Source organism: Agelaius tricolor, unplaced genomic scaffold (genome assembly GCF_023055355.1).
Source record: "Agelaius tricolor isolate 1412-34295 unplaced genomic scaffold, bAgeTri1.0.p SCAF_18, whole genome shotgun sequence".
NCBI lineage: Eukaryota > Metazoa > Chordata > Aves > Passeriformes > Icteridae > Agelaius > Agelaius tricolor.
In genome coordinates, this window is record NW_027269278.1 from 17,287,501 (window position 1) to 17,304,220 (window position 16,720).

At 62.2% G+C, this 16,720-nt stretch overlaps 1 protein-coding gene across 5 annotated transcripts in view; it reads left to right on the plus strand.

Moving 5' to 3' along the window:
- The window catches only part of ABLIM3 (actin binding LIM protein family member 3), a 46,218-nt gene extending 31,390 nt beyond the window's left edge, over nucleotides 1-14,828 (plus strand). Inside the window, exons 3-22 of one of the 5 annotated variants that reach the window (XM_071443605.1) lie at nucleotides 683-866; nucleotides 964-1,076; nucleotides 3,222-3,348; nucleotides 3,441-3,534; nucleotides 3,818-3,905; nucleotides 4,392-4,450; nucleotides 4,651-4,722; nucleotides 5,076-5,231; nucleotides 6,157-6,186; nucleotides 6,651-6,780; nucleotides 7,559-7,657; nucleotides 9,065-9,115; nucleotides 10,428-10,547; nucleotides 10,920-10,984; nucleotides 11,259-11,406; nucleotides 11,946-11,975; nucleotides 12,348-12,406; nucleotides 13,117-13,177; nucleotides 13,307-13,845; nucleotides 14,574-14,828. In XM_071443605.1, coding sequence (XP_071299706.1) covers nucleotides 683-866; nucleotides 964-1,076; nucleotides 3,222-3,348; nucleotides 3,441-3,534; nucleotides 3,818-3,905; nucleotides 4,392-4,450; nucleotides 4,651-4,722; nucleotides 5,076-5,231; nucleotides 6,157-6,186; nucleotides 6,651-6,780; nucleotides 7,559-7,657; nucleotides 9,065-9,115; nucleotides 10,428-10,547; nucleotides 10,920-10,984; nucleotides 11,259-11,406; nucleotides 11,946-11,975; nucleotides 12,348-12,406; nucleotides 13,117-13,177; nucleotides 13,307-13,497 — 1,877 coding nt within the window. In that variant the 3' untranslated portion in view covers nucleotides 13,498-13,845; nucleotides 14,574-14,828. The remainder of the gene's footprint in view (nucleotides 1-682; nucleotides 867-963; nucleotides 1,077-3,221; nucleotides 3,349-3,440; nucleotides 3,535-3,817; nucleotides 3,906-4,391; nucleotides 4,451-4,650; nucleotides 4,723-5,075; nucleotides 5,232-6,156; nucleotides 6,187-6,650; nucleotides 6,781-7,558; nucleotides 7,658-9,064; nucleotides 9,116-10,427; nucleotides 10,548-10,919; nucleotides 10,985-11,258; nucleotides 11,407-11,945; nucleotides 11,976-12,347; nucleotides 12,407-13,116; nucleotides 13,178-13,306; nucleotides 13,846-14,573) is intronic. The other 4 variants (XM_071443607.1, XM_071443606.1, XM_071443608.1 and 1 more) reach the window with 4 other exon arrangements.
- The last annotated feature ends 1,892 nt before the right edge of the window (nucleotides 14,829-16,720 follow it).

A 16,720-nucleotide genomic window follows, 5' to 3' on the forward strand; every position in this document is an offset into this window, starting at 1 on the left:
CCTGCCCAGCTGTCCCGGGGCACTCCCAGCCCTGTGCTCATCTTCCTCACCCCACGGAGGGGCTGAGCCCCGGGCAGGGCAGCGCAGGGAGGGGATGCCCAGGCTGTGCCCACGTCCGTGCGTGCTGCAGGAGCGCTGCAGTGCAGGGGCTCCCTGCCGGCTCTGGGATCCCTGCGGGAGCGGCCCCATCCCGCAGCCCGACACTGACATCTGCTGGGAGAGCCCAGAGCTCGGCTGGGCTGGGAAACCCTGGGAGATGCCTGCAGGAGGAGATGGGAAACCCTGGGAGATGGGAAACCCTGGGAGATACCTGCAGGAGGAGATGGGAAACCCTGGGAGATGCCTGCAGGAGGAGATGGGAAACCCTGGGAGATACCTTCAGGAGGGAAGGGAAACCCTCAGAGATAGGAAACCCTGGGAGATAGATACCTGCAGGAGACTGGGGAAACCCTCAGAGATAGATGCCTGCAGGAGGGAAGGGAAACCCTTGGAGATGGGAAACCCTTGGAGATGCCTGCAGGAGGGAAGGGAGGCCCTTGGAGATAGGAAACCCTTGGAGATGGGAAACCCTTGGAGATGCCTGCAGGAGGCAAGGGAGGCCCTTGGAGATAGGAAACCCTTAGAGATGCCTGCAGGAGGCTGGTGAGGGACCCGCCCTGATGGCTGCGTGTCCTCTCCTCAGTGTGTGGCTGTGACCTGGCCCAGTCAGGTTTCTTCTTCAAGAACCAGGAGTACATCTGCACCCAGGACTACCAGCAGCTCTACGGGACCCGCTGTGACAGCTGTGGGGACTTCATCACCGGCGAGGTCATCTCTGCCCTGGGCAGGACCTACCACCCCAAGTGCTTTGTCTGCAGCACCTGCAGGTCAGTGCCAGCTGCTGGCCCCTCTGAGAGCCCTTGCTGAGCTCCCTGCTGGCCCCGGGGGTCCTGCTGACCCCTCCCCACGTGTCCCTGGCCGCAGGAAGCCGTTCCCCATCGGGGACAAGGTGACGTTCAGCGGGAAGGACTGCGTGTGCCAGAACTGCTCCCAGGCCCTGCTCAGCACCAAGCCCATCAAGATCCACGGGCCCAGCCGTAAGTTGTGCTGTGCTGGGTGCACAGAGAGGGGCCACGTGTCCCTGCAGGGGTGACAGGGCAGCTTTGGGGTGACAGGACAGGTTTGGGGTCCCCCTGCAGCCCTGCAGAGCCAGGGTGTCACCGAGGGTTGGGAGGAGGGACAGGGCAGTCCTGCAGCTCCACCCAGGATTGCAGCTGGTTTTGGGAACTGCCCTGGCCTGTTGGTGACCTGGGCAGGTGCCACCACCCTGGCAGAGCTCATGGGGGGTTCTGGAGCTGGGTTTGCTCCAAGTCAGTTGCCTTGTGTCCAAGTGGGTGCCCTGGGAATGCCCCTGGGGCTGTCACAGCACTGGTGTTCCTTGCTGGCTCTGCAAGCACTGAAAGGGTTTTTCTGCTCATCCCCTTGCCCTGGTGAACCCCAGAGATCCCCTAAAAGTCAGCTGGAGTGATGGACAAGCTCCTTAGGGTGGGTTTGGCCTTGCTTTTGACTCCAGATTGGGAGGACCTTCCCTTCCTGCCCTGGAGCTCAGTGCCTGACACAGTCCTGCAGCCAGGACTGGGTGTCACCGTGCTCCTTGTCACCCAGTCACCACGGTGGTGGCAGGGTTGGTGCTGATGGACGCCCTGTGAGCCCCCCAAGCTGCCTCCCTTGCCCAGCCCTCAATGGGGGGGACGTGGCAGGGTTGGACTGAGCCAAAGGACAGGAATTCCCTCATCTTCAGGCCAGGCCCTGCCTCCCTCCCTCCTTCCTCTCCCTCCCCATCCCCTTCCCGGTGCTGCAGTGGGGTTACCTGAGGACACCACGCCTTGGGGTTACCTGGGGACACCCTGCCCTACTCACAGCAGCTGCAGGCACACGGAGCCTGTCCCTCCCTGGTGGCCCCAATGGCGCTGGCAGTGCCACCGGCAGGGTGGCAGGGAGCTGTGCTGCATTCCACAGGGAAGGCATCCCCAGGAGCAGCATGAGAAGCCTCTCCCTGCAGCCCCAGCCCTGCAGGACCCGAAGGAGGGAGCAGATCCTGCTTTTGTGCAGGGCTCAGAAATCTTCCAGGCAGGGATTTGGGACAGAGCAGCCTGGGCTGGGCTGGGCTGGGCTGGGCTGGCTGCTCCTGCTTCCCCCATGGCAGGGACAGGGTTAAACAAAACCCCCTCCAGGCAGCCCTGGAGCCCAGGGGAGGGGAGGACAAGGAGGAATCAAGGTCAGGGCTCCAGGCCCGTGTGCTTCCTGCTGGGAGCCAGGGGAGGAAGGGAAGGGAGGCCGGAGCAGGGCCGGACAGCACAGCCCTTCCTCTGCAGGACACTTCCACCCTTGGGCACCTGCCAGCCCAGCAGGGCCCTCCCACAGCCCAGCACAGAATGAAACTGGCTGGAAAAACCCTTGAGGTCATCGAGTGCAAGCTGTGACCCAGCAGCTACTCCTCAGCTCAACGCTGGCACTGGGTGCCAGGTCCAGGCTCTGAAACCCAGCAGGGACGGTGACCCAGCCCCTCCCTGCGCCATTCCAGTGCTTCAGATAAGAGTTTGTTCCTGAGGCCCAGCTGGCCTGGCTCAGACTGGGCACCCCGAGGGAAGTCCAGGGCTGTGGCTGGGTGCCAGAGGTACCTGTGAGGTCCCAAATTTCCTGTGCTGGGGACAAGCAGAGGTGACAGATTGCCACAGTGAAATGATCCCCACGAGGCTGCCTCAGGAGCAGGGTGTTTGTAACAGCATTGTGGTATTTTCAGGGTTCCCCAGACGGAGGAGGAAGGAATGAATCTGACTCCATGTTCTTGGCAGACTAATTTATTATTTTATGATCTATATTATATAAAAGAATGCGATACTAAACTATACCAAAGAACAGAGAAAGGATACAGACAGAAGGCTTAGAGATACTAATGAAAACTCGTGACTCCTTCCAGAGTCCTGACACAGCTGGACAAGCAAAACACAGGAGAAGCTAATGAGATAATTCTTGTTTTCATTTTTCTCTGAGGCTTCTCAGCTTCCCAGGAGAAAATCCTGGGCAAAGGGATTTTTCAGAAAATGTGACAGTGACACAGCATCATCCCTGGCTCATCCTCCGGGGCAGGGCTTTCCTCTGGGGGTGAGGGCACTGCCAGGGCTGTCCCACAGCAGCTGGGGGTGTCCCTGCTGTGCCCACGTCCCCTCCTGTCCCCCCAGACTGCGCTGGCTGCAAGGAGGAGATCAAGCAGGGCCAGTCCCTGCTGGCCCTGGAGAAGCAGTGGCACGTCAGCTGCTTCAAGTGCCAAACGTGCGGGGTCATCCTCACGGGCGAGTACATCAGCAAGTGAGTGCCACCTCGGGGCTGGGGCGGGCAGGGGCTGGCCTGGCACTCACCTGGCACTCACCTGGCACCCACCCCTCTGTGCCTGTCCCCAGGGATGGCATCCCCTACTGCGAGTCCGACTACCACGCGCAGTTCGGCATCAAGTGCGAGACCTGCGACCGCTACATCAGCGGCCGCGTGCTGGAGGTGAGTGCCTGGTCCTGCACGAGGGTGCCCTGCTGCTCTGGGACCCCTGGCTCGGCTTGGTCTGGCAGGTTTCCAGGAGAGCAGAAGGTCCTGCAAGTTTCCAGCGGGGATGAAGCCCTCTCTGGTTTCTCCATGGGGCATGGAGGCCTCCAGGGCCACCCCAGTTTGCTTCACCTGCTCGCTGTGGGCAGCAGTGAGGGTGGCAGGGTCACTCAGGGACAGGGGACAGGGCCAGCTCAGCGTGTCCTGCCTGGCTCAGGGCTCCTCTCTGCTCTCCTCACAGGCAGGAGGGAAGCACTACCACCCCACCTGTGCCAGATGTGTGCGCTGCCACCAGATGTTCACAGAGGGAGAGGAGATGTACCTGACAGGTAAAGTGTGACAGCAGGGCTGGGGGCCTGGGGGGTTTGGGTCCTCCTGGCACCTCCTGGCCAGGCCCTGGCCTCCTGACAAGGGTCTGTGTCTGTGTGTGTGCAGTGCCAGGGATCCCCCTCCCACTGCTCTCCAGCTGCTGTGTCAGAAACCCCTGCTCTCCATGAGCCCTGCCCCTGAGCTGGGAACTCCTCCTCTCCCTGCACACCTGGGCACAGCCCAATCTCTGCTCACTGAGCCCAAAGGATGGGGGTGTTGTGGTGTCCCCAGCTCGGTGTCACCTGGTTTAACCAGCAGCAACTGGTTGGGCCACCCCAAATGTCCCAGCTGAGGTCTGGCCCTGCCTTGCTCCATTCCTGATCACAGACACTCAGTCCCCGCTGCCCTGCACGTTCCTGTGGCACTGCTGGAGGTGGCAGGGACGTGGCAGGGGGACCTGGCAGGGGGTGACAGTGTGTGAGCACTGTCCCTTTGCTGCCCTGCAGGCTCTGAGGTGTGGCACCCCATCTGCAAGCAGGCAGCCAGGGCAGAGAAGAAGCTGAAGGTAGGCACCAGGGTGAGGGTGGCACGTCCCAGGTGCCATTGTCCCTGTTCTGGCAGTGCCCACACCTGGAGTGGCTTCCTGAGGCTGCCCAGGGGATGGTGGGTGGCCGTGGCTGGGGCTGTGACAGTGAAATTCAGCCCCAAACCAACAATCTCTCCTTGCCCTGCCCTCACCTGCCCTCCCCGTTTGTGCCTCCACAGCACAGAAGGACGTCAGAAACCTCCATCTCGCCCCCTGGCTCCAGCATTGGCTCCCCAAACCGTGTCATCTGTGTAAGTCCAGCTTGCCCCTCCCCAGGGCTGCCAGCAGCAGCTGCCAGAGCTGCTCTTCAGTGGGACAAGCCCAGAATTTGGGGGCAGCACAGACAAATCCCCCTGTCCCTGCAGCACGCTGTGCCACCAGTGCCATGGCACAGCTCAGGGGCACAGGAGCAGCACAGTCCTGCCCTCCCAGCTCCTCTGCCCTCCCCTGCTGCCTTTCAGGCCTCTCCTCTCACCTGTCCCTGCTGCTGGGGTGCCACTGAGCTCTGTCTGCCCTGTGCTAGCTCCACACTGTGCTCCAGCCTCCCCTCCCTTCTCTCCTCCTCTTCCTTTCCATCCCTGTGCCTGTCTCTCCCTCTCCCCAGGCTAAAGTGGATAATGAGATCCTTAATTACAAAGACCTGGCAGCTCTTCCCAAGATTAAGGCCATCTATGAGGTGCAGCGTCCTGACCTCATTTCCTACGAGCCCTATCACAGATACACGTCGGACGAGACGCTGGAGAGATATAGCTATGGGGAGGTACTGATGTAGCTATGGGGAGGTACTGATGTAGCTGTGGGGAGGTACTGAGGCTGCAGGAGCCCTGCTGGGGGGCAGGAACGGGCCCCAGGCTGGCCAGAGCTCTGGGGGGCTTGTCCATGCCAGGGGGAGCCGTGCAGGGAGGCAGGAGTAGGGCAGAGCCTGGCCCAGGGGCATGGGGAGGGTCAGTGATGGAGGTGAAGTGATGCTGCTGTAGAGTCAGAGAGATCCCAGTGAGCTCAGGGCTGTGTGAGAGGAGTGATGGGCAGGGAATGCACCCTCACAGCCCTGAGCAGGGCCCCTGGCAGGCAATCCTGCAGGCAGCCAGCACAGCACCTCTGGAGCACCTCTGGAGCACCTCTGGAGCAGGGCTGCCCTGTGGGTGCTGCAGCCAGGGAAGGGCTGGGCAGTGCATTCCTGCAGGGCTGGGAGCAGGGGAGGCTCAGGCACGGGGCTGTGCTGCCTGCCCTGCTGGGGGAGCCCAGGGAGCCCAGGGAAGGAGAGGAGCTCACACAGGGAGGCACCTGAAGGGTGCTGCAAGAGGAGCAGCAGCTCCTGAAGAGGATTTGGCAGCAGCTCCTGAAGAGGATTTGGCAGCAGCCCCTCTCCCATCCCCAGCCCAAGGTTCTGCCACGAGCCTGGTGTCCTGCAGCCCACCAGGATGGTGCAGGCAGCGTGGCCATGGCCCTGTGTGCCTCCCCCTCTCCACAGAGGTGTCTGAGAGGTGGCAGCTGCTGATTGCTCCTGCCAGTTCCCCTCCTGGCCAGGGCTCCCTGCCCAGTTCAGCTCTGCCTGCACCCCCAGTGTAACCCAGGGACTAATCCAGCTGCTGTGGGACCCCAGTCTGTCCCTGCTCCTCCTAACCATGTGCTGTCTCTCTTTCTCTCTCTGTTCTCCTCCTCACTTTGCCTCCTGCTGCCTGCAGTCCCTGGGGACCCTCTCCCCATACTCACAGGTAATGTCCCTGTGGGCACTGGGTCTGTCACCTGCTGCTGCCCCAGGATGTCCCCCTGCCCAGAGCCTCTGCTGCTCGTCCCCCTGGGCTGGTGGCTGTCCCAGGGTGGGGGGTGACAGGGGAGGGGGGCTGTTGTGTCCTTCAGGCCCCAAAGAGAGCAGGGTGAAAGCCCTTCACAGCAGAATGGCCCCAGGGTGCAGCTTCTGCCCTGTGGAGGCAGCCCCAGTAACTGGGAACAAGTTCAAGGCAAGGGGACAATCTCCAGGCACCAAAGCTCTGTCACCTGCTCCCAAACCCTGGGCTGTGCTGCCTGTGCCTTGGCAGGGCAGGCTGGGGGCCCCTCCAGCCTCAGGGGACACTCAGAGCCACTGCCAATGTCACACACAGGGCACCCCCGGGCAGGGACCCCATTGTGGGGCACCCCTGCCAGTCTAACCCCGCTCTCCACGCCTTCCCCACGCCAGGACATCTACGAGAGCTTTGACCCGCGGCAGAGGCGAGCCTCCAGCCCCGGCTACATCGACTCCCCCACCTACAGCCGCCAGGGCATGTCCCCCACCATGCCCAGGTCCCCCCACCACTTCTACCGCTCAGGTGAGGATTTGGGCTGCAGCCCCACCGCCAGGGGGAGAGAGGATCGCAAAAACAGCTCTGGGATTTCTGTGCTTCCTCATCTGGCCGGCAGCAGGGGGCCCGGGCTGGCCCATGGTGGGAGCAGTGCCCAGCTCTGCCCATCCTCTGTTCTCCAAACTCCTGTGAGCAGCAAGGAGAGGCCAAGGGGAATTTGGGGTGAGAGGCAGGTGGCCTCCAGCTCTGGTGAAGACCCCTCAGCTGCCCTGGTGGCTCTGGGAGGGATGTGCAGGAGGTGTTTGTGCCCCTGTGAGCAGCAAGGAGAGGCCGAGGGGAATTTGGGGCTCGGGCAGGACGGGATGAGAGGCAGGGAATGCAGCTCTGGTGAAAAGCCCTCAGCTGCCCCGGCGGCTCTGGGAGGGGCGTGCAGGAGATGCTTGTGCCCATGCACACGCACAGCCCGGAGCACGGCGGGGAGCAGAGCGTGCCTGGGCCGTGTCTCCCGTCCTCTGGAGCTGTGGAGGAAGGACCGGAACACTCTGAGCTCACCGAGAGCCCCCCGCACGGCCAGGGGCTCCTCACTGCCTCTGCAGCACGCTCGGCTTTCCTGCCAGCCCCGCACCGGGGATGCGGGAACGGCCCCGCTCCATCAGCGCCACTCCCGGGCCGCAGATCCCCGTCACCCCAGACTCACCCGGGTCACCGCCGCTGCTCTAACACCGCTGCATTTAACACCCATTTTCTTCTGCCTCTTGTTCTCTCTCTCGGTCACTCACGGCTGCTTCTGCTGGGCCCCGCGCAGGCACCGAGAGCGGGCGCAGCTCCCCCTACTATAGCCAGTTAGATGTGAGGTCCTCCACTCCAACCTCATACCAAGCGCCCAAGCATTTCCACATCCCAGGTAGGCTCCGGAGCGCCCCGCAGCCCGGGGAGCCGTGTCCGTGGCATGCCCGCATGTGCCGTCCCCGCTGTGTCGCATGCCCAGCTCCGCCGCCTGCCTAGAGCCAGGATCTACCCCTGGGAGAGGCCATCCATAAACAGGACCCCTCCTCCTTCTCCTCCCCATCGCCACCCGGAGGTCCCAGAGCCGCCCGGAGTCTGCTCCATCCTTGCAGCATCCCTCTTCTTCCTCCTCCCTGCCCTTCCTCCACTGTCCCCCACACCGAGATGAGTGTCCTGGTGAGAGCCTGTCCCCATCCCTGCCTTCCCCAGGGTCACAGCCGGAGCGTGTCTGCCAGAGGCGTTTGCACGCCCCTCCGCTACAGATGACTATTTTATACTCCCCCTAGGGCCCGCCGCTCCCTCCCCCCAGTGTCCGCTGGGCTTGCCAGATGCCTGCTGCCCTTCTGCAGGGATTGCAGGGGGCCACCAGGTAAGGGCCACCCCCGCCCCCGGCCCCGCCGAGCCCACGGGGACGGGGCCGGAGCGGGCAGGAAGGGACAGGGGGTTGGGAAGCAGGCAGAGCTGCCCATCGTCACCTCTCGCCGGGGTCAGAACCCCGCACCGGCCACCCAGCCGGGGCATCTCCCCGTGTCCCCACAGCCTGGCGCCCTCCCCAAGGCATCGCCGATGCCCTGAGGACACCCGGAGGCTCCCCCAGCTCCGCTCCCATCCCTGCCCTGCCCATCCCTGCCCTGCCCATCCCTGCCCTGCCCATCCCATCCCCGCCCTGCCGCTCGGTGTTTATGGATGGCCCCCTCCCTGCTCCAGCTCGCTTTCCCTCCCGACTCGCTCTTTTCTCTCTCTGTGCTGCGGAAAGAGGCTTTGGCTGATGCTGGCTCGCCCCAGGTAGCTCGCAGGCGGTTCTTGCCGGCGCTGGCACCCCCAGAACGGTGCCTGGCTGCCAGGCTGTGCCCCTGCCCCCGGTGCATGCTGTCGCTGGGTGCTCGCTGCATGTCCTGGCACTCCTGGGCAGCCGGGACCGCTCCCTGCCCGGGCTGCCGGCCCGGGGCCCTCCCGGGGCCCTCCCGGGACCCTCCCGGAGCCTTCCCGGGGCCCTCCCGGGGCCTTCCCGGGGCCTTCCCGGGGCCCTCCCGAGGCATTCCCGGGGCCCTCCCGGGGCCTTCACGGAGCCCTCCAGGACCCTCCAGGAGCCCTCCCGGAGCCTTCCCGGGGCCTCCCCGGAGCCCTCCGGGTCCCTGCCGGGGCACTCCCGGTACACTGGAGGGCCCGGGGGTGGCTCTGTGATGGGGACGTGGCGTGGAGGTGGTGGCACCGGCAGGAGCCGTGTCCTGTGCGCTCTCAGCACGCCCGCACTCACCTCCCTCTCCCTTCCTTTCTTCCCTTTCTCTCTCTCTTCTCCCACCAGCTGCTGGCGAGAGCAACATCTACAGGAAGCCACCCATCTACAAGCGGCACGGTACGGTCTGTGTGTCTGTCCCTGTCCCCGTGTCACCCCGGGGAGGGGACCGCTGTGCTCAGGGCTGGGTGGGAGATGGGGCTGGGCTCTGCTGGGATGCTCCTGCTCCGGGCAGCAGGGAGGGTTCAGCAGGGGACAGGTGTGACTTTGGAGCACGTCCCTGTGGTGAGGGATGCAGCAAAGGCTGGCAGTGACACCAGGGATGGCTGTGGGAGGGGGAGCAAGGCCTTGGTGGCTGAGGGAGTCAGAGCAGCCTCAGGAACGGGATGAAAAGAGCAATTTGCAGTTGAAAATGCAGCCCCGGAGAAAATGCAGCCCATCCTGGGCGGCTGCTCCAGCGTGTGACAGGCCTGGGGGTGCTGCAGGTTGGAGAGGGTGTTTGGGTGGCCCTTGGTGCTTGGATGGCCCTTGGTGCTTGGGTGGCCCTTGGTGCTTGGGTGGCTCTTGGTGCTTGGGTGGCTCTTGGTGTTTGGTGGCTCTTGGTGTTTGGTGGCCCTCAGTGTTTGTTGGCTCTTGGTGTTTGGTGGCTCTTGGTGTTTGGTGGCCCTCAGTGTTTGGTGGCTCTTGGTGTTTGGTGGCCCTCAGTGTTGGGTGGCTCTTGGTGTTTGGTGGCTCTCAGAGGGGCTGGCTCTGTCCCCTCCTGCTCCCAGAGGGACAGCAGCTCTCTCTGGGCAGTAACTGTGTCTCCTCTCTCTCCCTGCTCTCCCCTCCCTCCTGCCCACCTCCCACGCCTGCTGCTGCCTGCTCCTGCTGCTGTAAGTACCTGCTGGGTCCCTGTGCCGGTGGCTCTGCCACCTCCTGGCCCTGCTGCTCCTTCCCCTGTCACCCTCCTGGCCTCTGGTGCAGCAGGACTCCCCCCGTGTGCTGTGGAGGCTCTGTCCCCAGCCTGAGCACCCTGTGTGTCCCTGCCATGAGGAGCCAGAGCCCCTCTGCTGCCACCTGTCCCAGGCAGAACCCAGAGAGCCCCGTCCCTGCTGGGGCTGAGCCTTCTTCCATGCCCTCTGTCACCTCCTGGGGACAGCACAGCTCGGTGGCACTGCTGGCACTGGATGAGCACGGTGCAGGAGCCAGCACTTGTGGGCTCTCAGCCATTTGGGTCCCTTCCCAGCCACATCAGTGACATCCCCTGCTTGTCACTGTCCCCACTGTCTGCCTCAGTTGGAAAACTGATTATTCCCAGCTCTGCTCCGTGCCCAGACACAAATCCCTGGCAGTCCTGGGGAGGGAAGAGGATCTGCCTTGGTTTGGGAGGGATCTCTGCAGATGCTCACCCTGGCTCTGCCCTCTCCTTCTGCAGACACCCCCTCTGCAGCCACAAAGAGCAAAACCAGCGAGGACATTGCTCAGTCATCCAAGTACAGCCCTGCCTACTCCCCTGACCCCTACTACCACTCTGAGTCTGAGTACTGGTCCTTCCAGGGCTCACCCAAAGGTAACAAATTCCCCTTGGGCTGGGAGAAAGGGAAACCCATTCCTGCTCCACCTTTTCTGGGAGGAAATGCTGCTTTGAGTTGGACACAAAAGTGGGGTTGGGCTGAGATACCTGCAAAGGTGACCCCAAAACCCAAAGAGTGTCTGGGAGCCAGCTGTCCCCATGCAGTTGGGGACTGTCTCCTCCCTGCCTGTCCCCCTTTTGTCCCCATCTGACCCCTGATGTGTCCCCATGCACTTGGGGACTGTCTCCTCCCTGGCTGTCCCCTTTTGTCCCCATCTGAGCCCTGATGTGTCCCCATGGAGCTGGGGACTGTCTCCCCCCTGCCTGTCCCCTTTTGTCCCCATCTGAGCCCTGATGTGTCTCCTGCAGCTCCCCGGGCCCGGAGGTTTTCCTCAGGGGGTGAGGAGGATGGGTACGACCGGGGCATGCACAAGGTGAGTGCCAGCCCTGCTGGGCACAGCCAGCCCCAAACTGGCTGTGGGGAGAAGGCTCAGCCCAGCTCTGCCACCCAAGAGGGTGCCAGCACCATCCCCATGGCCCTGGGCCATCTGTCCCCTCCTGGCCATCCCCAGCAGGGGCTCTGAAGGAGGGGACAGCCTCCCCCAGCAGCTCAGCCTCATGCCAGGGGATGCTGTGCCCTTCTGTGGGGTGCCAGGGAGGGCTGGGCAGGCACAGGAAGGGTGGCAGGTGGCTTTTCCCCCCTGGCAGATCCAGAGTGGCATCGGGAGGCTGATCCTGAGGGAGGAGATGAAGGCTCGCTCCAACTCCTACGCAGACCCCTGGACCCCCCCTCGCAGCTCGGCCAGCAGCAGGGAGGCCCTGCACACAGTGGGCTATGAGGGCTCCCTCAATGGCTGTAAGGCTGTCCCTCTGTCCTTCTGTCCCAGCCAGCACAGCCCCAGCCCCTCAGGGCGGGTGGACAGGGAGGAATGGGATGAGGAAAGGGCTGATGAGAGGTGCTGGGCAGGGAGCTGGGCTCTTTTCCTCTCTGGAGGGTTCCATCCATCCCCTGTGCCCCAGCTGGGATGGGGCAGCCTGGAATGGCTGAGGGGTCTCTTGGGGGTCTGGCAGCACAGCCATGCCCAGGTGCTGTCACCTGCTCTGGGCTGGCACCCCAGGGACCTCCTGGCACCCCAGGGCTGCCTTGCTTGCCCTGCTCTTCTGACAGAGCCCCCAGTGCCCCCAGCCCTGCCCTTGGGGCCACTTGAGAGCCTGGCAGCACAGATGGCCCTGTGTCCATCCCATGCTCTCCTTCCTCGTGGCACATCTGCCCTGGTGGAGCTGGCTGGGGATGCTCCTGGGAGCCCCAGGGAGGGTCTGTGGGGCTGGGGATGGGCAGCTGTGCAGGGATGGGGTGCTTGGCTCTCCCTGACAGCAGCTCTGCTCTCCTTGCAGCTCCCCGCACCCATTACCTGGCTGACAGCGGTGAGTGCCTGACCCAAGCCCTCCCCAGCCTCTCCTGGGGATCCAGAGCTGAGCTGGAGGAGCTGCTGGGACCTGGGAGGGGAGAAGGGAAGCCAAAAGGAGCCCTTGAAAGGCTGGGTTAGGACAGAGCTGGAGCAGGGCAGAGAGGACGAGTGGGGGAGCTGAGAGAGCAGAATGGGCGGCTCTGTAGGGTGAGGTGGGAGGGTGCCCCAGGAAGGGGATTTTGGGGAGAGGAATATCAGCACAGGCTGGAAATGAGCTGGAGCTGGAAGGAGACAGAGCTGGGAGCACAGGGGCAGAGGGTGGGGGCTGTCCTGGCCTCTGAGGCTCATTGCTGCTTTTCCCCTGATGGAATTGGTGCCTTCTTTGCAGATCCCCTCATTTCAAAGTCAGCCTCCCTTCCTGCCTACAGGAGGAATGGGCTGCACAGGGTGAGTGCCTCCTGCTGCTGCCAGGCCTTCCCCCTTGTGCCCTTTTGATTGAGGATTGAGGCATTCCTCAATCTCCCAGGCATTCCCCAATCTCCCAGGCATTCCTCATTTTCCCAGGCATTCCCCAATCTCCCAGGTATTTCCAATCTCTTCTCCCAGGCATTTTCCCTTGTCCCAGGCATTCCTCATTGTCCCAGGCTTTCCCTCTTGTCCCAGGCACTCTCCATTCTCCCAGGCATTCCCAAATCTCTTCTCCCAGGCTTTCCCCATTCTCCCAGGCTCCTCCAAGCCCCCAGTGCTCCCTCTCCATCACTGGCATGTCCTGTTTTCCCCCTCCTGTGCATCCCTGCTGTCACTGCTGCCCTGTGCCAATCCAAAATGATTATTATCATTAATAATCGTTATTGATTAGGGTCCAAAGTGCCCTGTCCAGGCAGTGCCTGCCCCGAAACTCCCACAGGGCAAACCCAGAGGGATGCTGGTGTTGCTTTCCAGCAGGGGAGCTTTGCTTTATATCCTGGGGGTAGTTTGGGAACTCCAGCTCTGCTGCTGCCTCTGGGCTGTCACTTCACCTCCTGGTGCCTCCCTTTCCCTGCTGCTGGGTGGGAACCTCGGTGTCCCTCCCTGGGGACATGGGAGGTGCCCCTGGAGCGTCGGGAGGAGCCTCCCTCCCTTTCTCAGCCCCTCTCTCTGTGTCCATCCCCCTGCAGCCTCCCAGCGCGGAGCTGTTCCACTACGACAGCACCAACGCCGTCAACTGGGGCATGCGAGGTGAGGGGGACACTGGGGCATCCCCGGGACGTGCTGAGGGGCTGCCCCTGCTGAGGGGCTGCCCCTGCTGAGGGCAGGGTGGTGGCAGCAGAGCTGTGGCTCACGTCTCTCTTTCTGCTCTCCCCACAGAGTACAAGGTAAGAGCCTTCTGCTGCCAGGAGAGGCCACCAGCCAGAGCCCCAGGCACAGGTCTGTGTGTGTCCCCAGGCTCTTCAGAGGGGAGCTCAGCCCTCTGCCTTTGCTCTGCTCCATCCTGGACCTGGCAGCCCCATCCCAGGCCTGTGGGGCTCACACTAGAGCCCCTCCCCAGGTGCTGCTGAGCACAATTGTCCCCTGGGTGAGGAGCAGAGCAGGGGGGTTGTGCTGGTGGTTTCCTGGGTCATTCCTGCTTTTGCAGAGTGAGCAGGTTGTTCCAGAGCCGCCATGGAGCTTCAGGGTGGATCAGAGTCACCCTGAGAGCAGCTCCCACCTCTCCTTGTCCCACCCAAGCCCTGGAGGCAGCTGTGGCACCCAAACCCTGTTAAATACAGCAGGAGGCCTTGCCCTCCTTCCCAAGGGTGCCCCACAGTGTCCCTGTCCCTGTGCAGATTTACCCCTACGAGCTGCTCCTGGTGAAGACGAGGGGGAGGAACCAGCTGCCCAAAGACGTGGACAGGACCCGGTTAGAGGTGAGAGGAGCCCTTGGCACTGGGGACAATCAGGGCCCACAGGGACCTGATCCCACTGGGGGTGGCCCTGGCACGCGGCGTGTGGGGCTGTGTGAGGAGCATTTCCCTGTCTGCTCAGGGCACACGAGTGGCAGGGCACTGTCACAGGGCTCTGGCAGGGGCACACGAGTGGCAGGGCACTGTCACAGGGCTCTGGCAGGGACACACGAGTGGCAGGGCACTGTCACAGGGCTCTGGCAGGGACACACGAGTGGCAGGGCACTGTCACAGGGCTCTGGCAGGGGCACACGAGTGGCAGGGCACTGTCACAGGGCTCTGGCAGGGACACACGAGTGGCAGGGCACTGTCACAGGGCTCTGGCAGGGGCACACGAGTGGCAGGGCAGTGTCACAGGGCTCTGGCAGGGACACACGAGTGGCAGGGCACTGTCACAGGGCTCTGGCAGGGGCAGGAGGGAGGCAGGGCACTGTCACAGGGCTCTGGCAGGGGCACACGAGTGGCTGGGCACTGTCACAGGGCTCTGGCAGGGGCACACGAGTGGCAGGGCACTGTCACAGGGCTCCTGCTGCCCCCCTGTGCCTCTGGCAGGGGCAGGAGGGAGTCAGGTCCCGCCTTTCCCAGGGGAGCAGTGCTGGGCTGGTGTCACCCCATTGTCCCAGCGGGCAGGGGATGCCCTCAGAGCCCCTGGCAGGTGCCCAGCTCTGGCCCAGCCTCCTGTTTCTCCCCAGAGACACCTGTCCCAGGAGGAATTCTACCAGATCTTCGGCATGACCATGGCCGAGTTCGACCGCCTGGCGCTGTGGAAGAGGAACGAGCTGAAGAAGCAGGCCCGGCTGTTCTGAGCCAGGGCACTATAAATATATACATACCTATAAATATATACATAGAGAGATCTCTATATTGCAGCTCTGTATGATTCTGGGGGCTGCACAGGCCACTGGGGCCATCCCTGCACCCCTGAGAGTGAATTGGAGTCTTGCAGATCCTTTGGTGCTCTGTGTTTCCTTTTCTTTTCCAGTCTGAGTTCTGTAGGGATCCCTGGGCTCTCCCCTTGGTGTCTGACACTGCTGCCCCACAGGGGCACAAGGGGAGGGTGAGGATTCACATCTGATATTTCAGTTTCCACAGGGACACAAGGGGAGGGTGAGGATTCACATCTGATGTTTCAGTTTCCACAGGGACACGAGGGGAGGGGGAGGATTCACCTCTGATATTTCAACTTTCACAGGGACACGAGGGGAGGATTTTCCAGAGAGCAGGGGTTTGGGATGGGGTGTTCCATCCCCTCCTGCTCAGCTGGGCTGTGGAGTTGGGGTGGAAAAGGCCCTGGGCACAACAGCAGGAAAGTGAGATCTCATTCCAGGCTCCTTAAATCCATCCCTGCCTTTGCATGGCCAGGACTGGGGGCACTTCAGGATCTGAAATGCAGAGCTTGGAGCAGGGGATAGAAGTGCTGGGGACCTGAGTCCCAGTCCCTCCTGGGCTGGGGCCTTTCCCTGCAAAGCCTGGCCTGCTCCAGAGCCAGTTTATCCTCCCAAGGGGCCAGAACAGCCACTTTCCATCCCCAAACCCAGCCCTTCTCAAGTGGAACAGCCAAAGCCACCTCCTGCCTTGTGCAGTTTCTTGCTGCTCTTCAGGTTTGTCCAGGGCTGAGTATTCCAGGATATTCCAGCTGGGAGCTGGGAAAGGCCAGAGGAGAGGAGTGGGAAATGCAGGTCCCACAACCTGCTGGAGCTCTCCTGGGTTTTCCTGAATTCCCCATCACAACTGCCATCATTCCCTGATGAATCCCTCTGGAAATGCAATTCCCTTTGCTGCAAACTCCAATCTTTGTATCCCAAACTCTATGGGATAACTTTGGTTGTTGCCTTATTTTTCATAAAAGGAATGAGGTTGTCTCCACACAAACACCTTCCCTGCTGTCTGCGCTGCTCTGCTTTCCTGCTTGCTCATCCTGCAGGATTTTCAGGCACACAGCAGGGTTGGACAGTCCCAAAACAGCCCAGGGACCTGTGGGGTGTTCAGCAGAATTCCTCTGATGGGACAGTGCAGGTTTTACCTCCACTGTGCCCTGAGCCACATTCTGGTCCCCTCTGAGGCCCTCCTGTCCTGGTGTCCCCATGGAGTGGGTTCAGTGCCCAATTTGTTGCCCAAAATGCCATCAGGAGGTTCCCCTTGCAGGGGTTTGCCAGAGGGGCTCCCTCAGGGCAGGGTTTTCCCCAGCAGCAGCTCCAGCTCTGGAGCTTTGTGCCAGCCAGGAGAGGGCTGGGGATTGAGGTGAGGATGGCAACGCTGCCCTGGGAGCTGCTCATCTGCTCCAGTGCAGCAGTAAATGAGCCACACTGATTTGTAATTATTTCACTCACACAAAACAGGGCTCTCTAAATCAAATTCGACTGTTTGTGGCTGTAGGAATCTTCCCTCTCCAACAGCAGTTCCAGTGAGGGAGCCTGGGGGCTGTTATTAATAACAGTAATAACACAACAGCAGGATCTTCTCATTCCCAAAGCATTTTATGGACCATAACTCTCCTCCACAAGGACCTGCATGGCAAAAGTGAGGAAACTGAGGCAGGGCTTGTTTTATTTATTTATTTTTTCTCTCAGAGCCAGGGCAGCATGCCCAGCTCCATTCTGGGGCAGCAGACACTCCAAGGGTCCCTGCTGGTGTGCCATTGCCCCGGGGGGAGCAGGGACACCCCAGGTGTCACCAGCTGTCCCTGGCTGCTCTGCAATTCCCAAAGCAGCCTGGCAGCATTGGCAGCCCTGGGCTGAGATTCCTTCCCCAAAGGAGATCCCAATTTGGGGAAGAAAACTGGGACTCAATATCGAATGGAGACACCACCAAGCACCATCCATGCAGGAGCTGGTTCCCA